Here is a 26,631-nt window from a genome sequence, read left to right on the forward strand (position 1 = left end):
AATATCCATTCCCCATAGCTCTCTCTGCTTTTATTGTGTAAAAAAACGATTTTATAGATATGTAAATGAACCTTAGATGAGTCCTGTCTCTTCCATGCTTGAGAGATGAATCCAGCGTTCTGACTCTGTGCCCAGCCATGCCCACTGCGAAGGATCCCAACACCGCCCCACATCCTGCTAATCTCTTCCTTGCTGCCCGACGTCATAAAACTAGAGCGCTGTAATCTCGCGATGCGCGAGCTAATGCATGCGCAGTTCGTTCCCTGAGGCAGATGCCAGCACAGGTAAGGAACACTATGCCGACACTGCGCATACGCTAGCCCGCGCATCGCGAGATTTCGGAGCTCTAGCTTTGTGACGTTGGGGAGCAAGGAGGAGATTAGCAGGATGCGGGGCAGTGCTGGGCTCCTTCACAGTGGACGTGGCTTGGCTCCGGAATCGTTAGTAACAGCTCTTTCGGCTTCTTACTTGCCTAATTTACATATCTATGTTTTTTGACACAATAAAAGCACAGAGAGCTATGGGGAATGGATATTGCGGATGTGCAATCTGCGATGTGCGCTATGATAGAATACTTATTACCTATAGTGATCTGTCTCTTCACAGGCACTTTCCTGCTAACACCAAGCAGTCAAATTGTGAATTTATTTGCATACTATAACTTTCACTGTACATTGCTGATTTGCTGTTTGTTCCCTCTTTAAACAGTGCATTTCCAGTCCTGTGCCCATAATTTCTCCAAAGGATATAATTGAAAGACAGATTGAGTTTGTTCCTACCAAAGCTCCTTATGATCCTAGATGGATGCTGGCTGGACGACCTCACCCATGTATGTTTATATGTGAAATTACTATTTGATCATATGTTGATTATATTTTCATCATATAAAATGGTATGAGTTATCATTTGTTATTTTTTGTTTCTTAAAATCTGAAAAGTTATACTAATAAGGGCATCTTGAGATCTCAGTGCAGCCATGTTATGTACACCAGTAGAGCGATGGAACATAACCACACACATGGCCATGTCTACATAGAAAATTGTGAGTGCCCTTATTTTTAGACTGATTGGTCTCTCCACTCCCCAACAGTCTGACCTTTGTGACATGTATGGAAAGGTCCTGATTAGTCACAATTTTACTACTTGTGTTAAATCCTCCTCCTACTTTACCACCCATTATCCAGCAAAATAACAATACATTAAAATATGAATATATGAATTCTCATTTACTCAGGCTTTGTTTATATCTTCTTTAGGAATAGTTTAGAAAATGTTTTAGTTTTTTTCCTCATGCAAGCCTGAAAATAGAATTCAAGCAATGATGGATCTGTTAACATGTTGGACACAAACAATGCCCAATGAACTCCATTGACTTTTTAGAGGGTCTTTTAGGTTCCATTACATCCATCCTTGTGAAAACCAGTGCTGCACACTGTTTTTATCTGTCGAAATAAACTGACTCTTCGAACTGAGCCTCAAACACAGATGTAAACAGAGCCTTTCTTTTACTGAATTGTAATTTTTGTTTTAAAGGGCTTCACACATTTTATAAAATCCCTGAAACTATTGTGACATTGTGTCTTTCCTCTGTAATATATAATTTCTATCTAAATATAGATATATAGGTCTAAGAAGGGTTTTCACCAGGGGCATAACTAGGAAAGGCTGAGCCCTATAGAAAATTTCTGAACGGCTCCCCTACCCCTCTTGTGCATGAATATTTTTGGTACTGTATATCATTAGCATAGAAAGGAATGTGATAAAATATAACCAATAATTGCCTGTAAAATCCCGCCTCTCCAGAGCCGATAGTCCGTAGTACCCTCTATTCTAAGGCTACTTTCACACTAGCGTTCTTACTGGATCCGGCAAGGTCCTGCAAAAACGCTTCCATTACTAATGATACAACCATCTGCATCCGTTATGAACGGATCCGGTTGTGTTATCTTTAACATTTCCAAGACGGATCCGGTTGTATTATCTTTAACATTTCCAAAACGGATCCGTCATTAACTCCATTAAAAGTCAATGGAGGACGGATCTGTTTTCTATTGTGGCAGATTGTGGCGGAGAAAACGGATCCGTCCCCATTGATCAGTTTCCCAGGACGGAAAGCAAAATGCAACATGTTGCAGTTTGCTCTCCGGTATGGGAACGCAACTAAACGGAACGGAATGCATTTTGGAGTACACTATTCTGTTCAGTTTTGTACCCCTTGACAATGAATGGAGACAAAACTGAAGCGTTTTCCCCCCGGTATTGAGCCCCTATGACGGAACTCAATATCAGAAAATTTAAACGCTAGTGTGAAACTACCCTTAGGGGACATTCACACGCTGGTTTAGGTTGCTGGAATTTTGGCATGCGTTCCAAACCAAAATTCCTGCAGCAAACGCTGTTTTGCTGGCTGTTTAAAGCCATGACTGCGCCAAGAGGGGACATGTCTCTTCTTGGTGTGTTCTGTGGACAGATACCACTTGAAGCTTTTGCAGGTTTCCACCCGCAGTTTACCTCTATTTGATGGAGCTAAGCCGTGGGCAGATCCACAGCATCTAAAGTGAACAACTTGCCACTGTCTAAACATTCTCTTAAAAGGGTTATCCAACACTATAGCAGATCTCAGAGTGGCTGACCCATAGTGGTGATCATACTTACTGTCATGCCCTGCTCAGGCTATGTGCGGAGGTCTGCCAGATTAGAAGCACGTGTCTAGCCTTTTGTTTTGTTTTGGAGTCAAGCTAGATCCGCCTCCCTTCAGGTGCACTGGGTGGGGTCGTTGGTTTCAGTTTAAATCACACCCACTCCCAGTGTTCCCTGCGGGTTATAGCTTCTGTCTGGCTCTGTGTTTGCAAGGAAGGAAGGATTGGCTGTTCCTGCTCAAAAGATAAGTTGGTTTTTTGTTCTCTTGTGGTTTGCTGTCTAGGCTGTTAGAGAGACGCCTGCCCCTCCAGGTTCGGAGGGAGCAGGCTGCCTCTATTTCCCCTTTCATCATCTTAGGGATTTTTAGGGTATTCTCAGCCCAGGCACAAGGACACATTATTCCCACCTTAAGGGTCTGAACGTGGGCTTAGCAGTATAGGGAGAGCTGGTAGGGATTTATCAGGAGGTGACCTTGATCCCCAGCTTCTTGCCTAGAAATTTGTTTGTTTATTTATCTGTATTTCTATATCCTGTCCGCCGTGACACTTACCTGTTGATGAAGGCACGTGACGGCTGCAGTCAATAAATGGCCACAGCGGTAACCTGCTTCCCTTGCATCACCTGCAAGTCGCCACCGCAGCCCGTCAACAGGATGTTGATAACTGTGCATTAGGGCTCATGCACACAAACATATTTTCTTCCCTCTTCCGTTCCGTTTTTTTTTGCAGACTGTATGAGGAACCATTCACTTCAATGGGTCCGCAAAAACAATGGAAGGTACTTGGTGTACATTCCGTTTTGGTATTTCTGTTCCACAAAAAAGTAGTGCATGTCCTATTATTGTCTGCAAATCACGGTCCGAGGCCCCATTCAAGTCGATGGGTCCGCAAAAAATACTCAACGCACCCGGAACACATTCGTATTTCATCCGTATTTTGCTGATCCATACTATAGAAATGCTATGCCCAGGCCATATTGCTCATGTCTTTGGTGATTAATAAGTTACTGTTTCCGTTTCCGATCCGCAAAAAACGGATCGCATACGTAAACCATACTGATATGTTTTCTGGAATAACTGAATAGAAGAGGACTTAAATCAGAGGGAAAAAAACCTCAGATACAGAACAATGGATCCGTGAAAAACAGACCGCAAAACAACAACGGTCGTGTGCATTAGCCCTTAGGGAGAGGAAGATCCGGCCGTTGACCGATAGAGACAGTGACCAGGTAGGCATGATCTCACCACTGCCAATCAGCCACTCACTGATCTCAGCAGTTATGTTTTAATGTATAGCACAAAGTCGCTGAGACTTGTAATTGGCTGCAGTAGTCAGTTTGATTTCCACTTGCAGAGACCACTTAAACATCATCGCTGGCAAATCAGGGGATTTAGAAGTTGAGTAGTGGATATTTATTTATTTTACCTTATCACATTTGCTACTGTGAGGACATATACATTTTTTTTTTCCTTTTTTTTTTTTTTTTTTATCCATGGTTCCTCTACAAACTAGAGATGATGAAGAAGAAAAAAACTTGTTGTTCCAAATGTTGTCAATGTGCAATCTGAGGAAATCTGTCATGCGCTATTCTGGTCTGCAAAAACAGAGTAGGACTTGCTGCAATTTTTCCATGTCCATGCAGATACCATTTACTGAAAATGGAAGAAAAAGTGCTGGAATAGTATATTTGACTACGCTATTTCATACAATAGTAGGATATAGGCAGGCAGTCTTTTCACTTTTACACAGATTTATTACAACCTCCCTCCTATCCCAGGACGAGATGAAGAGGTGAATTAGGGCAGAGATTATAGTGGTTAGAGATGAGGTGGAAAGGGATTGGCTAACGGGCACAGGTCGTGAGGTGTGATTTGGAGATTAAGGTGGAAAGCTTTTCTTAACTGATGGTGGTAAACTGGGTTAGGTGCAAAAAGCACTGAGTGGTTCTGTGGAGGGGTAGTGGGGGTTGTTGCTTGAAGATTTTTAAGCTTTTGTAAATTTTGTCTTTAAAATATGAGGCAAAGTCTTCCGCGTAGATTAAGTGTGTGGGAGGGGGCATCAGGGGAACGGAGTAGAGACATGAAGGTATTTAACAAGTATTTGGGGTACTGGGAAATAGTCTTATATAAGCAGATGTGAGAACAGACTTGAAGTTGAGGGTAGCTTGTTTGTATGAGATGAAGTCTTCCTTGGAGTGGGTTGTCTTCCAGAGTTCTGCCACTCTTGAAACTTGCCTTAAGTTTTTTGTCTGGTTGTCAGGGTTGTCTATTGATTTGCCAGGGTCTGGTGTGTGTGAGAGGTGCGACTCAGTCAAGGGCTGAAATCATTGCAGCGGCTGTGTCAGCATTGTGAAGGGACGATATGGTGGACGAGAGCGAGAGAGAATCAGAGTGTGTTTTAAGTTAGAGATTAACAGCAAAAGAATCACAGGTGGCACTGCTGATGCGTGTTCACACTGGTGCGTGCCTGCACAAGCCTCTCGATACCTCAAAAAAACAAAACAGCGAGGTGGTGCACAATCCAAAAGATATAGTCATTAAATCTTGCAAACTGAGATAAAGAAAAAATAGGCAGCACTGACCAATGGTTCATTTGCTTCTTTATTTCAAGCAGACAAGTGCTTCATGCGGCAAGGTAGAGTTTAAAGAGGACCTTTCACCAGAAGAAAGTATCTAAACTAACTATACAGACGTGTAGAGCGGCGCCCAGGGATCCCCCTGCACTCACTGTTATCCCCGGGCGCCGCTCTGTTTTCCGGTTATAGCCTCCGGTATGTTCGTAGTTAGGCTCCACCCAGGGGAACCTGCCAGCGTCTCTTTCTCCTATGCTGTAGCGCTGGCCAATCGCAGCGCCCCAGCTCATAGCCAGGCTATGAGCTGAGCGCTGCGATTGGCCAGCGCTACAGCATAGGAGAAGGAGACCGCGGCAGGCTCAACTGGGTGGAGCCTAACTACAAACATACCGGAGGCTATAACCGGAGAACGGAGCGGCGCCCGGGGATAACAGTAAGTGCAGGGGGATCCCTGGGCGCCGCTCTACACGTCTGTATAGTTAGTTTAGATACTTTCTTCTGGTGAAAGGTCCTCTTTAAGTTAGAGATGTTTGCGGTTTCTGCGTTAGCGCAGTTTACTTTATTTGGATATTTTTACATTCCCTCCACAACTATTCATCTTTGTGTCTGAAATGCTAGCTCCAGCCAGGCTGCAAATCAGGTGGCTTTCAGATTTTAATTTAGTAGAGACGTTAAGAAAGCAGATGATTCCAGGTGATAAGTTAAAGAAGATATCTGGTAGGTGAAAAGTTAAAGCCATTTATTAGAGAAGATAGGGCTATGAGATTCTTCAATGTGACGGGAGACACTGGGACAGAATCTAAACCAGCAGCGCAGGCTCCTGATTGGAAGATAGATCTGAATGGATGCTCACACTGTACATTGAGGCCAAGACGCCTGCAATGTAGAACATAGTAATTACAAGGCTTTTTTCTCCATGATAAAACACTCTTGCCTGCCACTTTAAGTCAGGAAAGGTTACAGCACTTGGAGACATTGTTTTAATTGGTTTTGGGCTTATGATTTCAGAGGTTGGGGTTCAAATGAATCTGTTTTCTGCTCTGACTGTTTGCAGGGCTGTAGCTTGTTGAAAGTGTCCGATACAAGGAATTAGATAGAAACTAGCAAACATTAATCACAATGTTGCACTTTATATACTGTGAACATGCTGATTCAGCCATTCATCGAATACAAGGCAGACTGTAGAGTTTGTCTCAAATCTTATTGGAAAAAAAAAAAGCTGTCGAATGATTTTCCAGCTTAATGACATATTTTACAGGTATGAAAGTTTAATGTTCTTTAATATTTTGCATGATAAATTTGAGATTGCAGAATACTACATGCCCATGAAAGAAAAATCCCAATGTCTATAATGGAATGTACGAAGAGTGATATGTTTTAGAATAATATTTTTTTTTATATATGTATCCACTAAGGTTATCATTAATATTACAATTAGTATTGTTGTTATTTAGCAGTTACAGTAGCCTCCATTTAGTGTTTTTACAATTAAGATAGTGACAGGAAAGCCAGAGTTAGTGTAAGATAAAAATATAATAACACTGTTATAACGTGGATTACGTTCATATCATAGCATTTCATAACTGATACTTGATCTTGTGAATTTACAATTACAGGAATACTTAATCTTGCTTCTCTTTTGCTGTATGTGCAGTGTACTTGTTGACTAAGAATAATGATAGTATGCATACATTTTAGACTCGCTTGCTAGTATGGAGCCAGTTTTTAAAGTATTAGTGTAAATCCTCTAGAACAAGTAAACACTAGTGAAAAGCAGACCGGCGGATGTTCGGGTTTGATGGGTTTGGCCAAACTTTGTAAAAAATTTGGTTCGGGTCCTGAACTTGACCCCGAACACCAAACTCCATTGAAGTCAATGTGGTCTCGAACTTTGAAAGAAAAATGGTTGTAAAAAAAGTCATAAAAAAGGGCTAGAGGGCTGCAAAAGGAACCAACATGGTGATAAGAGCAGTACAAGTGCCCTGCAAACAAATGTGGATAGGGAAAGGATTTAAAATACCTAAAAATAAAAAAATATTAATCTTGAACCAGGAGGCTGAGGTCCAAGTGGAGTAGGTAGTTGAAGTTGTAGACCTGGTGGTGTAGGTAGTAGAGGCAGAGGAGGAAGCCAACACTGTTTTTGTGGGGGGAGGGGGGTTTTCTTTAATTTTTTTTATTTTTTATTTGCCTATTAATTCTGTGTGTGACCTATAGCCATTTTTTGGGGTGTAGCCGGTAAACTTCTCTAATTTGCCAATATGACAAATCATAATCTTGAGCCAGGAGGTGGAGGTCTGTGTATAGGATTAGCAGGTGGCATTGTAGGTGGAAAAGGCAGGGGAGGAAGCCAACACGGTTTATTTTTTTTATGTGTCTTTCAATTCTGTGTGTGACCTTTTGCAATTTTTTTGGGTGTGGCCAGTAAATTTCTCTACTCTGCCAATACAAGACACAATTATTTTTCTTTCCTTTTTTTTTGGGGGGGGGGGGGGGGTTTGTGGAGGCCCCAAAACATTGGAAATTAGCAAATAGAATTCAGAAATTGCGCTGGAGTATAAGAGACATATAAGAAATAATAATCTTGAGCCAGGAGGTGGATGTCCTACTGGAGGAGGAGGCAGACGTGGCGGTGTAGGTGGAGAAGGTAGCCAACAATTTTAGTTTTTTTTGTTTGTGGAGGCCCCAAAACATTTGGAAATAGCAAGTGTGCTGCAGTATAACAATGGCTGGGTGCAGCCGGTATACCTCTCTACTCTGCCCAAGGTACGGACAAGTTCTGTGGGATCCATGCCTTGAAAAGCATAATATTTAAGGTGAGTGCCTATAGCTATTCAATTGCCACAGAAAAAAGCCTTATGGGCTTCCCATTAGGTCAGAGGGTAATCTATAGAACCTAAGTTATCAGTAAAATATTCAACTAGTTTGGTTCAAAGTTCATCTCTGAGGTGTTTTTTAATTTTTTTATTAAAGATTGATTTAATCACTAATTCACAAAATCCAGAGGTAAGATATCCTGTGCAGAGCAAAAGGGATAACAGGGGACAGAGAATACGTCTGTTTTGAAGTGCAGTCAAAAAGAGGTCTGATAAGAGGTCTGTATCATGGCTCCTGTAAAAACCAGTAGAGCGTAAGGTCTTATTCACACAGTCAGTGTTCGGCCAGTAATTTCTATCAGTGATTGTGAATCAAAACAGGTACAGGTCAAAAACACAGAACAGGTGCAGAACTTTCCATTATACCTTCACTGCTGGAAATCGCCAAAACACTCACATGTGAATAAGATCTTATGTACGGGCTTTGGACATGATAATTTCTTGTAGCACAAAGTCATGTACCCCAAAGATAACACCTCGTGGTGTAGAGGATGACCCTTTAGGTCTTTAGGCACATTGTGCTCTGTCAAGCTTAAAGAGGACCTTTCACCGCTCGTGACTTGACTGTTTTAATAGCTTCATGCATTCCCCATGTCATAATTCTGGAGCATCTATTCTTATGGCTCTATGTTGTGCCATTCTTTTATTATTTCTACTAGAAGTTATGAATGAATTGCTAGCAGTTTGCAGTAAGGGTAAAGAGGGGTGGTAACCAGTTGGAGGGGTATACCTGCAAAGACTTACTCTATCCAATCCGTTACTCCACTTTCACACTGTGCAGGTACACACACCCAACTGGTTGCCACCCCTCTGTACCCTTACTGCAGACTGCTAGCAATTCATTCATAACTTATAGTAGAAATAATAAAGGAATAGCGCAGCATAGAGGATAGATGCTGGTCACAGACATACGGACGTCCCGGTGACAGTGAGTGGCAGGAGATCTGTGAGACTGGCAACGCTGGTTGTCCTTGTGGATCAATAGGTGTCTGTGTTGTTTCTGGTAATGGCCACACCCCTTGCCTCCAGGTGTGGCTATTAGGGTAATTTAATCTTCCTTATTTAAGCCTCATGCAGACACATGAGATACCGAACTGGCATAGCAGGAGTGCACGTCGTCATTGGTTGCTGCTGTACAGTAATACACTCATATAGATCATGCGAGTGTATTACTGTACTGCGGCGGGGGCACAAAGCGCACAGTGTCATAGCAACCAATGACGCCGTGCGCTCTTTCAATGCCAGTCTGGTATCTCAGTGACCATGTTCCACGGACGTCTGCATGAGGCTTTATAGTTGCTTCTCCCACTGTGCTGTGCGGTTTATAGCTTCTGTGCCTGTGGATTGTTTGTGGTTGGATCTCGGCTGAGTTCCTGGTGCTAGTATAGCTTCTTTGAAGTTAAGTATTTCCTTTCTATTTTGTATCTTGTTTGGGTTCTGCATGTTTAATTTCCCTATTGTTTGTATTAGGCCTGAAGTAGACTCCTGTTTGTCCTTTCTTTTGGAGGAACAGGTAGTCTCGTCCCTGCCAATAGTACCAGGGTCCTATAGGGCTAGATAGGACTCTAGGTATTCCTGCGTATGAACTCGCCTACTTTTGGGGTCTGTTCATACTGGTAGTCAGTCAGGATTTTGGTTAGGGTTTTCCCTAGTTCTCAGGCCTGATTCCCTGTTTCCCCCTACCCTCCTATGCTCGGTGTGGTGTTTCTCTCTCACACCGAGGCGTGACAATGCTCCAGAATTGTTATTACATGAGGAATGCATGAAGCTATTAAAACAGGCATCTCAGTAGTGGTGAAAGTTCCTCTTTAATAACACATGAAGTAGGCTTCTCTAAAATGGTTTTCAAGTCCTCTGTATCTGTTACCTCTGGCAGCCCTCTCACCCTGATATTCTTATGCCACCCTCAATTATCCAGGTCTTCTAGGTGACGGTCTCCTTCAAGGCCTGAGATTATGACACAGAGGCCTGTAGTATTTGGACATATCTGCATAGCTCATCCTTAGCATCTTCCAAAGAGTCCACTCTGTCTGCAATACATTTGAGAACCTGTCTGACCGCTGAAATTTCCATATTGCACGTTTCATGCAGTACAGAAATAAAGGTCTTAAAATTGGCTTTAGTAGTCAGGTGCTGTATATACTTGTAGAAGGATTTAGAACCGCCACGAGGTGCAGTCACCACTATAGATGCATCAGAGAAAAAATCTGAGGGGTCATCCCAGTCATCAGGTAGCTGACCAAGGCAGAAAGAGAACGGGAGTGGCACCGACCTGTGTGCTCATGGAACCAGAATGGCATTGGCTGTGGCATAGCACAGACTGCTGCCTGGGGTAAAATATCACAGTCAGGGGAGAGAGGCTACTAGCCAAGGTCTTTCCTGGTGGCAGGGAACCGTTCAGATGAACTGGCAGGATTTTCAGAGTTGAGGCTAACAAGATGGCAGGAGCAGTAGAAGTCATCGATACAGGCTCAAATGAATGCAGTTGTGCACCAGGTATCATCATCCAAAGTGTGGGCTAGAGGGTTTGCTGGAGTCTTTGAGAGGGAGACCTACTGTTTCTTTCCCATGGAAACTGTCACATTGGCTAGCAAGTTTTCTATTGTAGTTGTGGTAGGAAGGAGCTCTCACTTTACACAGCCATGTTCCTCGAGATCCAGGACATGCCCCCATAACATTAACTGTACTACCAAGAAGCAATTTAAATTTTTCCAACAGTTACAGTAAAATAGTGAAGCATTACAAAACAGTGTCAAAATGACACATGAATAATCTAAAATAAAAAAAAGGGACAGATTTTTTCAAAGAAGTTTTAAAAGATGATTTAAAAATTCATGCATGTCATTCACAGAATGCTTTTTTCTAAAACTGTTCCTTTAAGGAGAAAGAACAATACAGATTGGGTCTGTTAAGGCCCCTTGCAGACGAGCGATACGGATTAGGTCCAGATGCGGTCAGTTAAAAATGTGCGATTTCGCAAGCAAGTTCATTCAGTTTTGCCTGTGATTGCGTTTAGTTTTTATTGCGCGGGTACAACCGGGGTACAATACAATATTGATGCGTTTTTCACACCGCGTGATAAACTGAAGATTTACAAACAACATCTCTAAGCAACCATCCGTAAAAAACGTGTCGCATCCGCACTTGCTTGCGGATGCGATGCACTTTTCACGCATCCCCATTCACTTCTATGGTGAAAAATGATGAATATAGAACATGCTTGCGTGAAAAACAACGCTCCTGTACACAGACCCATTTAAATGAATGGGTCTGGATTCAGTGCGGGTGCAATGCGTTTGCATCACGCATTGCACCCGCGCAGAATACTCGCTCGTGTGAAAGGGGCCTAAACATAGAAAAATATGCTTCCCTGAAACAAATGTTAAAGAACTTTTATTTATTTTTCTTCTGTAGGTCAAAAAGGACAATGGTTAAGTGGATTCTTTGACCATGGATCTTTCATGGAAATAATGCAACCATGGGCACAAACTGTAGTAGTTGGCAGAGCCAGGTAAGTAAGCATGTTATGTGTTGGTATAGTAAAATACATGAGCAGTTTTTTGGTTTTGTTTTTCAGTTTACCCTCTGTTTACATCTGCAAAAATCTACTGGTTTACACCAGCAATCAGTTATTTTTTTTACTCGTATAGCCCTTTGTAAGAATACATCCCAACTGTCCTTTTTTTCGGGGTTGCCCTGCAAAATGTACGTTACCTCAAATGGGTTAAAGGGGTGGACTTTAGCAAATGTACACTAAAGCAGGCGTTTCTGGGTGTATAAGGAAAAAGGAAAAAAATGTCCTGCTAATATAGATTAAATGTTGGAAGATGAGATAAAAGTATTTACAATACTTCAGTCCCACCATGTATAAAAAAAAAAAAATCCTCTTTTATTTATTCCTCTAACCAAATCATATTTCTTTAATCTGGCCGGGCCACTAAGAGAATTTTATGGCTGGACCTGAATTCCCCTGACAATATTATTTGACCCTGTAATCCTACGGTATGGTACTGAATCTTCACTGAATCTCAGTCTGTTGCAGGTACCGATTAAAGATTTGCTGCCGATTGAAGATTCACCAGGAAACGCACTGCATTATAGAGCCAAGCAGAAAAACATTGGTCCTGTCACTTAGGCCTCTTTCACACTACCTTTTTTTTTTTTTTTCTCGTTTTGCGGGCCGTTTTTTGCGTTTCGTACGCAATGGTTCCATTTCAATGGTTCCGCAAAAAAAATGTATTGTACGCCGTATGCATTCCGTTTCCGTATTTCTGGTTTTTCCGTTCCGTTTAAAGATAGAACATGTCCTATTATTGCCCGAAAATCACGTTCCGTGGCTCCATTCAAGTCAATGGGTCCGCAAAAAAATGGAACACATACGGAAATGCATCCGTATGTCTTCCGTTTCCGTTCCGTTTTTTGCGGAACCATCTATTGAAAATGTTATGCCCAGCCCAATTTTATCTATGTAATTACTGTATATGCCATACGGAAAAACGGAACGGAAAAACAGAAGCACAATGGAAACAAAAAATGGAACAACGGATCCGTGAAAAACGGACCGCAAAACACTGAAAAATCCATACGGTCGTGTGCAGGAGGCCTTAACAGGAGAGTGGATGTCCAAGTGGAAGTTGGGGTAGCTGCAGTGCTCTGAGGGGCTAGGCTGCCCTAAGGGGTTTACAGAGGGAGGAGGCTCCCTCTCTCACCCCAACGTCTCCCCATAATGTGATCGGAGGGTGCCAATAGTAGGCCTTACCAGCTGTAGAAGCCTATGAGCCCCAGTCACAATGCCAAAACAGCCATTTCTTGTTCACCTCGCCTCCCAAAAAGCATAATTTTAGGAGATCAAAAACATCAAATAATTCTGCAGAAACAATCCCTCACACAAGAAAATTGGCAGTAAAAAAATATGGCGACACACAAACGTGAGGGGGTAATTTATCAATCTGAAATATGCTTAAATTAGGCTTATTTCAGGCGCAGATTACAATTGTGGACGGGGAAGGGGATGGGCCAGCAGGCCCATCTCATTTACCATTTTCTACGCCTGTTTTAGGCATAGAAAAAGGTCTAAATGTAAGACAGCAAGGAAGCTGTCTTACATTTAGAACTGGCGGATGCTCCATGGAAGTTATCAAGAGGCCAGCACATCTACATAAGTTTGGCAGAACCACTACCAGCTTAAGGCGTTATTAAGACCGGCGTCTAAAACTTAATATGTGCCCCGTGAAATTTTTCAAAGAGTAAAGTAAAAGTAATTAAATGTAAAAAAAAATAATATATATATATATACACTCACCTAAAGAATTATTAGGAACACCATACTAATACGGTGTTGGACCCCCTTTTGCCTTCAGAACTGCCTTAATTCTACGTAGCATTGATTCAACAAGGTGCTGATAGCATTCTTTAGAAATGTTGGCCCATATTGATAGGATAGCATCTTGCAGTTGATGGAGATTTGAGGGATGCACATCCAGGGCATGAAGCTCCCGTTCCACCACATCCCAAAGATGCTCTATTGGGTTGAGATCTGGTGACTGTGGGGGCCATTTTAGTACAGTGAACTCATTGTCATGTTCAAGAAACCAATTTGAAATGATTCGAGCTTTGTGACATGGTGCATTATCCTGCTGGAAGTAGCCCTCAGAGGATGGATACATGTTCTCATTCTGTTTACGCCAAATTCGGACTCTACCATTTGAATGTCTCAACAGAAATCGAGACTCATCAGACCAGGCAACATTTTTCCAGTCTTCAACAGTCCAATTTTGGTGAGCTCGTGCAAATTGTAGCCTCTTTTTCCTATTTGTAGTGGAGATGAGTGGTACCCGGTGGGGTCTTCTGCTGTTGTAGCCCATCCGCCTCAAGGTTGTGCGTGTTGTGGCTTCACAAATGCTTTGCTGCATACCTCTGTTGTAACGAGTGGTTATTACAGTCAACGTTGCTCTTCTATCAGCTTTAATCAGTCGGCCCATTCTCCTCTAACCTCTAGCATCCACAAGGCATTTTTGCCCACAGGACTGCCGCATACTGGATGTTTTTCCCTTTTCACACCATTCTTTGTAAACCCTAGATATGAGCAGATTGTGAAATACTCAGACCGGCACGTCTGGCACCAACAACCATGCCACGCTCAAAATTGCTTAAATCACCTTTCTTTCCCATTCTGACATTCAGTTTGGAGTTCAGGAGATTGTCTTGACCAGGACCACACCCCTAAATGCATTGAAGCAAATGCCATGTGATTGGTTGACTAGATAATTGCATTAATGAGAAATAGAACAGGTGTTCCTAATAATTCTTTAGGTGAGTGTGTATATATATATATATATATATATATATATATAAAGCTGGTATCTCTATAATCGAATTTACCATCAGAATAAAGTTAGTTATTTTGCCCACATAGTGTACGTTGTAAAAACAAAACCCAAAACGCAATGGTGGAATTTCTGCCTTTCTTCATCCTGCTTTCCAAAAATTGAAATAAAAAGCAATCAAAATAGAATCAATGATAATGGCAACTCATCCCACAAAAAATAAGCCATCACACAGCTCAGTTCAGAGAAAATTACAAACCACATTCTCTGAAAATAGCTTTACTGGTAACCTAAAGGTTGTCCAAAAGCAATATGGTGCCTGTGAACCAATCTATGAAAAACTCTTGCAGTGCAAAAGTGGTCATAACATTCTGAACCCTGCAGGGTACCCAAACAGCAATTTATGTCCATGTTTGTGGCATTTCCATAACCATTAGTATCCACCTAACAATTTAAGGGTTGTGGTGTGTGTGTGTGTGTGTGTGTGTGTGTGTGTGTGTGTGTGTGTGTGTGTAAGATGGCACAAGATGGGAATAACATATTTGGCACTGAATTGCCATATCTGTAAAAAAACTTTCATTTTTCAATTTTTCTGTTGCTTATTAATTTATGCTAAATACCTGTAGCATCAAAAAGCTAACTCCACCCCTTAATAAATACCACAAGGAGCATAGTTTCCAAAAAAGTTCATTATTGAGGTCTCCACTGAATGGGTGCCTCGGGTTCTAGCCAAATGTGATGTACACCCCAAAACCATTCCAGCCAAATCTGTGCTGCAAAAGCCAAATGGCGGTTCTTCCCTTCAGAGTTCTTCCATGTGCCCCTACAAGCCCTTATTTATGGTATTTCTCTACCCAGTATAACCCGCCTAACAATTTAAGGGGGGTGGTGCAAGTCTCAAATGGCATGAGCTGGACAAAACATATTGGGAACTGAAATGCCTTATCTTTCCACTATCCACTGCAAAGTACCTGTGATATCAAAATGCTCACTCTGCCCATTGATAAATACTTGAGGAGTGTAATTTCCAAAATAGGGTTATTTATTAGGGGTTTTCATTGTACAGGTACCTCAGTGTCTCTGCAAATGTAATGTCACGTCTTCCCTTCTTAGCCCTACCTTACAGTAGTTCATGTCCACATGTATAGCATTTCTGTACCCAGTAGAACCCGCCTAAAAATGTAAAGGGTTTATCTCATGATTAATTTAAGAAATGAAAATCAGACATTATATAGTATATAATAATCCCTGTCTAACAAAGCTATTATCTGCTGTGTACTTCACATTCACATTCATTGCTAGATTTATATCAAGCTGATAGCTCAGGAAGCATGTCCTTTCTGCAGCAACTCATGGGGAATAGCCTTTCTGCTGCAGATCTCTCCCTATCACAGATCAGGAGGCAGTTCAAGGAGGGAACAGAGCATGTGCATCCACCTCAACTAGGTGGACAGAGAAATACAAAAAAAAAAACATCACGTGGGGAGTCTCAGATTGCATGAGCTTGGCACAACATATTGGGCACTGAAATGCCATATGTAAGGAAAACTTCTAATTTTCATTTTATACTGCACAATACACATTCATTTATGAAAAATAAATGTGTTTAAATGCACACGCCACCCCATAACAATTACCTTGAGGGGTGTAATTTCCAAAATTGGGTCATTTATTGGGGTTTCCATAAATTTTCTCACCCCAGAGCCTCTACAGTTCTCAGCACAAGTGGTGTAAATCACCACACCAGGCCTCAAAATGCACATGGTCCTCTTACTCTTAAGTTGTCTCTTACATTCAGGCAAAACAATAGGGCCAAATGTAGGGTGTTTTTTAAAGCCAGGAAACACAGCATAATAATATGATGGCTTACTTTACACACTGGCACATGATGGAAACAACGTATTGGCCACTGAAATGTCCGTGTCAATTTTCACGTTGACCATCTGCTGTACATGAATTTTTGCAAAACACTTGCAGGGTCAAAATGCTCACTACACCCCTTGGTAAATACTGTGAGGAGTGTGGTTTGTAAAATCGGGTCACTTTTTATTTTTTATTTCAACTCAGAGCCTCTGAAGTTGTCAGCCAGTGCTGAATAAATCATCGAACTATGCCTCATATGCACATGGTGCATTTTCTCTTCTGACCCTTCAGCGTCTGCAGAACCTATGCAGAAAATATGCACCTCAGTTTCTGCAGAATCTCAAAATATGCACACCTCAGCTGCAGCAGAACATACTAATACACACCCCATTTGCTGCAGAACATTCTAGTACACATCTCAGCTGCAGCAGAACACCATAATATACACCTCAGCTGCAGCAGAACACCATAATATACACCTCAGCTGCAGCAGAACACCATAATACACACCTCAGCTGCAGCAGAACACCATAATATACACCTCAGCTGCAGCAGAACACCATAATATACACCTCAGCTGCAGCAGAACACCATAATACACACCTCAGCTGCAGCAGAACACCATAATATACACCTCAGCTGCAGCAGAACACCATAATACACACCTCAGCTGCGTCAGAACATCACAATACATGTCAGCTGCAGCAGAACACCATAATATACACCTCAGCTGCAGCAGAACACCATAATACACACCTCAGCTGCGTCAGAACATCACAATACATGTCAGCTGCTGCAGAACACCATAATATACACCTCAGCTGCAGCAGAACACCATAATACACACCTCAGCTGCGTCAGAACATCACAATACATGTCAGCTGCTGCAAAGCATAATAGACACCTCAGCTGCTGCAGAACATCTTAATACACAACTCAAAATACACAAAGAGGTGAGGCCTTGTGGAGGGAGAGTGTTGAAGAATATGGCAAAGTCTTTGGGGGGCATAATAGAAGGCTTGGGATACAATGTGGTGGGGCCTTGTGTGTAGGGAGGGGGTGGGAGTGCAGAAAGGGGAATAGGTTCTATGGGGATAAACAGGCAGGGTGGACAAAAATGCATTACCTGAAGATGCCAGGCTCACTGCAGGACAGCCCAGAGCTTACTTACTGGCGTCTGTTTGGGGATCCTAAGAGGTCCAGCAGGAGTGCTGGAGCTGGGGTGCAAGGTTCCTGCAGGATACAGATCTCAGAGCACACCATGGAGGACTGGTGAGGGCAGGGCCTAATAATTCATTAGGAGCAAGGGGTGGAGTCTTAGGGTCCATTCACACGTCCGCACTTTGGGTCCGGATCCGTTCCGCAATTATGCGGAAAGGGTGCGGACCTATTCATTTTCAATGGGGGCGAAAAAGATGCGAACAGCACACAGTGTGCAGTCCTCATCCGCATTTCCGGTCCGCGGCTTTGCAAAAAAATAGAAAATGTCCTATTCTTGTCAGCAGCTTTTCTATTGGGGTGCCGGCCCGGCGTTTTGCGGATCCGCAAAACACTGTGAACGTGTGAATGGACCCTAAATGGAACTCAAGAAGCTGGCTTGAGCTGCAAATATGTGCTTTATACTCAGCAGCTGCTCGGAGGAGGTTGTGCTCTGCTAATTTTAAATCTAAAAATCCACTTCTTGTGAGCACTGCCTCTTCTGAACAGCGATACTGAGTTTATCTATAACATTGTGCTCTGCCTTTCTTCATTTTCAACTAGGTGACACCCCAGGCTATTTTTAGTGGTAGAAACTGTAGTGCCCACAGACAATATGCTGACTTGAGCCAACTTCTGTTCACATGATGTGCCGCAGGAGAGCCCAGTGCAACTGCACCATCCGCCCCATGGTTAAAGTGGCTCTGCATGGGGGCTATTGTTGTATTTGGGGGAAAAATTGTGTAATGAAAATTGGGGTGCTTTTTCTACCATTACCACTTGTGAAAATGAAACATTTGAGGCACAAATGAAGTATAATTCAAATAAAATGTAATTTTATATTTCATGTCCCAATCCTGACGGCTGGGTCTCCTAGGCAACTGTCAGCGTCTTACTGTTTAAGACGCCGACAGTTCAATTCAGTACGATACAGAATGTATTATATTGAATTGAAACAGGGATCAAACCCTGAAAAGGTGACGTCCCACAGTGGGACAAATATAAAAAGTAAAAAATCGACCGGCTCTATAAAAATATCACATGATCTAACCCCTCAGGTACCGTAAAAAATAAAAACTGTGCTAAAAAAACTATTTTTTGTCCCCTTACATCACTAAAAGTGCAGCACCAAGTGATCAAAAAGTCATATGCCCCCCAGAATAGTACCAATCTTACAGTCGCCTCATCCCACCAAAAATGAGCCCCTACCTAAGACAATCGCCCAAAAAATACAAAAAACTATGGCTCTTAGACTATGGAGACACAAAAAATGCTTTGATTGTGTTAAATGTAAAACAAATAGTACTTATTAGCCGCGTCAGTAACAACCTGCTCTATAAAAATACCACATGACCTAACCCCTCAGATGAACACTGTAAAATAAATTAAATAAAAACTGTGTCAAAAATGCCTTTTTTTTTCACTTTTCATCACAAAAACTGTAATACCAAGCGATCAAAGAGTCCACATTAGTACCAATCAAACAGTCATCTGATCATGAAAAAAATGAGCCCCTACATAAGACAGTCGCCCAAAAAAATAAAAAAAAATAGGGCTTTCAGAATATGGAGACACTAAAAAATCATTTTTAAAAGAAATGTTTTATTATGTAAAACAAACAAACAACCAGAAAAAGGAATCCTATTTGGTATCGTTGCATCCGTAACAACCTGCTCTATAAAAATACCACATGATCTAACCTGTCAGATGAACATTGTAAATAACAATAAAATAAAAACTGTGCCAAAACAGCTATTTTTTGTTACCTTGCCTCACAAAAAGTGTAATATAGAGCAACCAAAAATAACAATAAAATAAAAACGGTGCCAAAACAGCTATTTTTTGTTACCTTGCCTCACAAAAAGTGTAATATAGAGCAATCAAAAATCATAAAAATCAATAGTACGAACAAAACTGTCACCTTATCCCGTAGTTTCCAAAATGGGTTAATTTTTTGTGAGTTTCTACTCTAGGGGTGCATCAGGGGGTCTTCAAATGTGACATGGCAAATTAAAATTATCCCAGTGAAATCTGCCCTCCAAAAACCACATGGCATTCCTTTCCTTCTGCACCTTGCCGTGTGTCCATACAGCAGTTTACAACCACATATTGGGTGTTTCTGTAAACTACAGAATCAGTGCCATAAATATTGAGTTTTGCATTCAGTTTTGAATACCTTGAGGGGTGTATTTTCTAAAATGGGGCCATTTATGGGTGGTTTCTATTATGTATGCCTCACAAAGTGACTTCAGACCTGAACTGGTCCTTAAAAAGTGGGTTTTGGAACTTCTCTGAAAAATTTCAAAATTTGCTTCTATACTTCTAAGCCTTCTAACGTCCCAAAAAAGAAAATGTAATTTTACAAAATTATCCAAACATGAAGTAGACATATGGAACATGTAAACTAATTACTATTTTAGGAGGTATCACTATCTGTTTTAAAAGCAGGGAAATTGAAATTTTGAATGCCAATTTTTCCAAATTTTTAGTAAATTTTGTATTTTTTTAATAAATAAAAATGAAATATTTTGACTCAATTTTACCACTGTTATGAAGTACAATATGTGACGAGAAAACAGTCTCAGAATGGCCTGGATAAGTAAAAGCGTTTTAAAGTTATCACCACATAAAGGGACACATATCAGATTTGCAAATAATTGCCTGGTCCTTAAGGTGAAAAATGCTTGTGTCCTGAAGGGGTTTAGGTGTTAAAGGGGTTTTCCAAAATGTTGGTACTGATGTGGCTGAACGCGATACCAAGCACAGCCACTATACAGTGTATGAAGTTGTGCTTGGTAAACACTGAGAAGGCCGCGGCTCTCACAGAAAGACCAGTGCCTTCTCAAGCAGCTGATCGGTGGGTGTCCCTGTTTTTAGACTCCCACGATCATATACATAGTATCAAAATCTTCGAAAACCCCTTGAATATCCTCGCTGTGCCGAGATCCAATCACAACGGAGAGCATCACAGCCAGGGAGAAGGTGACGCCCGTTGAGAAACCCTGCCGTCTCCTCCACCCTGTACCGATGCTCAGTATTAATATACTGAGCGAAAAAACTACAGGGGGGCACAGCAGGACGCAGGAGCGATATTTTTAAAAAACAGGCAGGGTGGCAGCATCAGCCCCGCAAGTAAAGGTATATACAGTGGGATGTGAAAGTTTGGGCAACCTTGTTAATCGTCATGATTTTCCTGTATAAATCGTTGATTGTTACGATAAAAAAAAATTCTGTTAAATATATCATATAGGAGACACACACAGTGATATTTGAGAAGTGAAATGAAGTTTATTGGATTTACAGAAAGTGTGCTATAATTGTTTAAACAAAATTAGGCAGGTGCATAAATTTGGGCACCACAAAAAAGAAATGAAATAAATATTTAGTAGATCCTCCTTTTGCAGAAATTACAGCCTCTAAACGCTTCCTGTAGGTTCCAATGAGAGTCTGGATTCTGGTTGAAGGTATTTTGGACCATTCCTCTTTACAAAACATCTTTAGTTCATTCAGGTTTGATGGCTTCCGAGCATGGACAGCTCTCTTTAAGACACACCACAGATTTTCAATTATATTCAGGTCTGGGGACTGAGATGGCTATTCCAGAACGTTGTACTTGTTCCTCTGAATAAATGCCTTAGTGGATTTTGAGCAGTGTTTAGGGTCGTTGTCTTGTTGAAAGATCCAGCCCCGGCACAGCTTCAGCTTTGTCACTGATTCCTGGACATTGGTCTCCAGAATCTGCTGATACTGAGTGGAATCCATGCGTCCCTCAACTTTGACAAGATTCCCAGTCCCTGCACTGGCCACACAGCCCCACAGCATGATGGAACCACCACCATATTTTACTGTAGGTAGCAGGTGTTTTTCTTGGAATGCTGTGTTCTTTTTCCTTCATGCATAACGCCCCTTGTTATGGCCAAATAACTCAATTTTAGTTTCATCAGTCCACAGCACCTTATTCCAAAATGAAGCTGGCTTGTCCAAATGTGCTTTAGCCCACCTCATGCGGCACTTTTTGTGCTGTGGGCAGAGAAAAGGCTTCATCTGCATCACTTTCGCATACAGCATCTCCTTGTGTAAAGTGCGCCGAATGGTTGAACGATGCACAGTGACTACATCTGCAGCAAGATGATGTTGAAGGTCTTTGGTGCTGGTCTGTGGGTTGACTCTGACTGTTCTCACCATTCGTCGCTTCTGTCTATCCGAGATTTTTCTTGGTCTGCCACTTCGAGCCTTAACTTGAACTGAGCCTGTGGTCTTCCATTTCCTCAATATGTTCCTAACTGTGGAAACAGACAGCTGAAATCTCTTAGACAGCTTTCTGAATCCTTCCCCTAAACCATGATGGTGAACAATCTTTGTCTTCAGGTCATTTGAGAGTTGTTTTGAGACCCCCATGTTGCTACTCTTCAGAGAAAATTAAAAGAGGAGGGAAACTTACAATTGACCCCCTTAAATACTCTTTCTCATAAGTGGATTCACCTGTGTATGTAGGTCAGGGGTCACTGAGCTTACCAAGCCAATTTGAGTTCCAATAATTAGTTCTAAAGGTTTTGGAATCAATAAAATGACAACAGTGCCCAAATTTATGCACCTGCCTAATTTTGTTTAAACAATTATAGCACACTTTCTGTAAATCCAATAAACTTCATTTCACTTCTCAAATATCACTGTGTGTGTCTCCTATATGATATATTTAACAGAAATTTTTTACCGTAATAACCAACGATTTATACAGGAAAATCATGACGATTAACAAGGTTGCCCAAACTTTCGCATCCCACTGTATATATAGAATAAAAAAAAAAACATGAAAGGTCCTCCTTAATAGTTTATTTTTTTATCAATTAACAAAATGCAAACTAAGTGAGCAAAAGAAAAATCTAAATCCGATCAATATTTGGCTTAAAAACAGCATCAGTTCTTGTAGAACTCAGTTCATAGAGGAACTTGGCAGGGAGGTTGATCCAGACATCTTGGAGAACTAATCACAGATCTTCTGTGGATGTAGGCTTGCTCAGATCCTTCAGTCTTTTCTCGTAATCGCAGATAGACTATATGATGTTCAGATCTGGGAACTGTGGGGGCTATATCATCACTTCCAGGACTCCTTGTTCATTATGCTGGAGATAGTTTTAATGACATTTGCTGTATGTTTGGAGTTGCTGTCCTGCTGCAGAATATATTTGGAGGCAATCAGACATGTCTCTGATGGCATTGCATGATGGATATGTTTCTGACTGTATTTCTCAGCATTGAATACACTATTAATCATGACCACTCCCAAACTTAATTTGCTGAAATGCATCTCCCAACTTCCAAGGAATCTCTACTATGCTTCACTGTTGCTTGCAGACTCCCATTATTCTACTGCGCTCTAGCTCTTTAAGTGAAAAAAAAAAATCCCTTTGTTACATCTAAATATTTAAAAATTGGACTCAGTCCAGAGCACCTGCCGCCATTTTTCTGCACCCCAGCATCGTGAGTCCATTGTCCTTGTTTCCATGTAGAAGGTATGGCTTTTTTAGCACAATTTTTCAAGGGATAACACTTTTGGGTCCCCCTGGCAGACTTTTAAGAACAGTAATTGGGTGTATCTGGGTCCCACTGGTTTCTGCCAGTTCTGAGATGATGGCACTGCTTAACATCTTCCAGTTTAGAAGGGAAGTAAGCATGATGTGTATTTCATCTGCTGCACTAAGTTTCCTTAACCAACTGCTGCATCTACAGTCCTCAACATGGTCATAATTAATGGTGTCCTCAATGCTGAGAAATACAGACAAATACTTAACCAGCATGCAGTACTATCAAGTAGGCATCTGTTGGCTCAGCAGAACAATTTTCCCAAACGTACAGTCCATGTCATCACAGGGAACCTGTCATTTTGAACATGGTGTTTGAGGAGCTGAGCTGATTGATAGAGTTTTATGGGAAAAGTTTTAATAAAATATGTAATTTGTATATTTAAATTCCTGCTCATTCTGGGCTTTGAATTCAAGGAGACGGTCCTATCAGTGATTGTCAGCATTCTTTCTATGGCTGTACATACAGAGATAGCTGTGAATCACTGATATGACTGCCTCCTTGACTTCAAAAGGTGCTTTTCCCATAAAACACTTTATCAACCTGCTCAGCTTCTCCTGCTCTATTACATGCTGACTGTATCGTACATTGTATTTTCATGTTAAAATGGTTCCCTTTAATAACTATCTTCTGCATAAGGAAGAACAAGGAGTCCTGCAGGTTATGTTATTGCCCCTGATCTCAACATCATCACGTTTGTCTGAGATTACATGAAGGGAAAGAAGGATTTAAGATAGACTTCTTCCACTGAAAATCTGTGGTTAGTTCTCAAAGATGTTTGGAACAATCTTCCCGCCAATTTCATTCAAAGACTGTGTGCTCATGTACCTTTAAGAAGTGGTGCAGTTTTGAAGCCAAAGGGTGGTCACACCAAATATTTATTTGATTTAGAGTTCTCTTTTGTTAATTCACTTTGTGTTTTGTTAATTGATAAAATTAAACTATTAATACTTAAATATTTTTTTAAAGCATTCTTACTTTTGCGGCATTTTTCACAACTTCCTAAAATGTTTGCACTGAACTCTGTGTATTTCCAATTTACACCTATAATGTGTTAGACTTTCATCATCTGTGTCTTGTCTTTTGCAAAATAACTATTCTAGTTTTTCTGTGCCATAACTTTATTTGCTGAAACTTCCTATATTCAAGCTTTTTTCAACTTATCTTACACTTTGAGCCACCTGGCACCAAAGTATAACTAATGTATAAAAAACTAGAATTGGTCGCTTTTAAAGCAGTGACATTTTGACAAGAAAAGAATGTAATAGACATAACAGTATTCTGCAGGGAATGCTTCCTGTAAGTGCCTCCAAAACTCATCTTTTTGTGTGTACTGTATGTTTTTAATATATGTGTTCTTGGCTGTAAATTGTCTTTTATTATACTCCAGCCTCTAGACCGAGGATGTGCTATAAAACAAGATGTAGCATCTCCATGCACAGCGACTGAAAACATTTATATGAAGTGTAATGGAAAGCAGAAGTTGTTTTGAGCCATTTGTACCCATTTCATAAATAATAATCCTGTGATAAAATTATTTATTATTAGTTCACGGAATCATTACATGCAACTTAAGCTTTGTGTTTGGTGCAGTTGTGAAATGTAATATTGTTAATTGGGGCATGAGTGTAATGGGCAAATTAATTATTATTCTGCCATGCACTACAGATATTGTCATCACTGGAACTCAAAATCTTAATCCCTATTTCACACACACTGTGGCCATTTTTATAGGAAATCAATCCATCCGTATGTTGCTGGAGCTTGGGAGACTGAATAAGGAAAGGGCCTTCCTCATTTCATAGCTGGAAGAGAACAATTGTCTAAAATGTCACTGCATGTTGCAGAATAAAATTTTGACTGGAACTAAATGACTGTGCCCAAAATATGTAGGTCCACATCAGTATTCCTCCACCAAAGTTTATGCTAAAGCCACTACTTATTCAGACAGGAAACATTCTGCTAGCATCCCCCAAAGCCATACAGACTGTCAAATAGGGAAGCATAATTCTTGCCTCAAAGAAATTGTTTCTACTGAGTTCAAAGCCACTGTGCTTTACACCACTCCAGCTGACCTTCAGTGTTATCAGGTTTGTCTACAGTATGTCTATTTAGTCATGGAAACCCAATCTGTTAGTTAAGGTGACAATACATTTTAGGTTGTCCCTATCCTCCCCCCTTAATTTATCTGACATTGGGGAGAAATCAGGAGACATCAGTAGACATTAGATACTCAACTGCCAAAATATTTTATGGGTTCCCACCATTAGAGATGACCAGGCTCGGACTGGCCCACAGGGGTAGAGGCGAATTCCCCAGTGGGCCCCTGAGCAGGATGGGCCCCTAGTCTCTCACCCCCTGCACAAGTGGCACATAACACAGTAGACTTAATGCACTACATACATATATTAAATGTACAGCACCTCAACCAGCCACTGTTCATATAAAAAAAAAAAATTGATAGAGTACAGTGGCGACTCTAGGAACAATATATAGGGGGGGGGCACAAAAATACCACAGTCAAAAATGGGGGGACAAAAACTAAATAAGTATATAGAAATAAGATTACAAAATACGAGAGAATTGCGGTATGCAGGGATACATTTATAAAAAAATAACAATTTACCTACAAAACAAGCTATTCAGTCGTCTGCTGTGTCATCCTCTGCTTGCTTCCACGGATTCTTTCCCCTTCGTTCTGTCTCTCGTCAGTGCGCAGGCGTACTGTTATAGTGGATCTGTGGAAGACACACTGTTATGGGGGCATCTGTGGATGACACTTATTATGCCTCTCATTAGCCCTCATTATTCCTCTCATCACTCCCATATCAGCCCCTATGCCTCTCATTAGCCCCCATATCAGCCCTTATGCTTCATTAGCCCCCATTATAAGCCCTTATGCCTCATTAGCCCCCATTATTCCTCTTATTAGCCCCATTATGCCTCTTATCACCGCCATATTAGCCCCCATGCCTCTCATTAGCCCCCATATCAGCCCTTATGCCTCATTAGCCCCCATTATAAGCCCTTATGCCTCATTAGCCCACATTATGCCTCTTATTAGCCCCCATAAGCCTTATTAGCCCCCATATGCCTAATGAGCACCCATATGCCTCATTAGCCCCCATTATAACCCATTACGCCTCATTAGCCCACATTATGCCTCTTATTAGCCCCCATATGCCTAATTAGCTCCCATATGCCTAATTAGCCTCCATTATGTCTCTAATTAGCCCCCATTATGCCTCTTATTAGCGCCCATATGCCTCTTATTAGCGCCCATATGCCTCATTAGCCCCCATATGCCTCATTAGCCCCCATATACCTCATTAGCCCCCATATGCCTCTAATAGTCTAATTAGCCCCCATGATGCCTCTCATTAGCCCCCATGATGCATCATTAGCCCCCATATGCCTCTAATTAGCCCCCATATGCCTCCAATTAGCCCCCATTATGCCCCCAGCAGCCACGTTTTTTATAAAATAAAAAACCACTTACCTCTCCTGCTCCTGGACGCCGCCTGCAATTTTCTCTCTCCTCAGTCGACTGTGCTCTGAACTGGCACGCACAGCGTGAG

The 26,631-nt window shown here is 41.4% G+C and overlaps 1 protein-coding gene across 1 annotated transcript in view; it reads left to right on the forward strand.

Moving 5' to 3' along the window:
- Positions 1 to 26,631, forward strand: part of ACACA (acetyl-CoA carboxylase alpha) — a 993,014-nt gene that overhangs the window by 778,360 nt on the left and 188,023 nt on the right. The window contains exons 46-47 of the mRNA XM_040424192.1: positions 709 to 829; positions 11,499 to 11,595. Of these exons, the coding sequence (XP_040280126.1) occupies positions 709 to 829; positions 11,499 to 11,595 (218 nt within the window). The remainder of the gene's footprint in view (positions 1 to 708; positions 830 to 11,498; positions 11,596 to 26,631) is intronic.

The sequence above is a fragment of the Bufo bufo genome, chromosome 3 (assembly GCF_905171765.1).
Source record: "Bufo bufo chromosome 3, aBufBuf1.1, whole genome shotgun sequence".
NCBI classification, from domain to species: domain Eukaryota; kingdom Metazoa; phylum Chordata; class Amphibia; order Anura; family Bufonidae; genus Bufo; species Bufo bufo.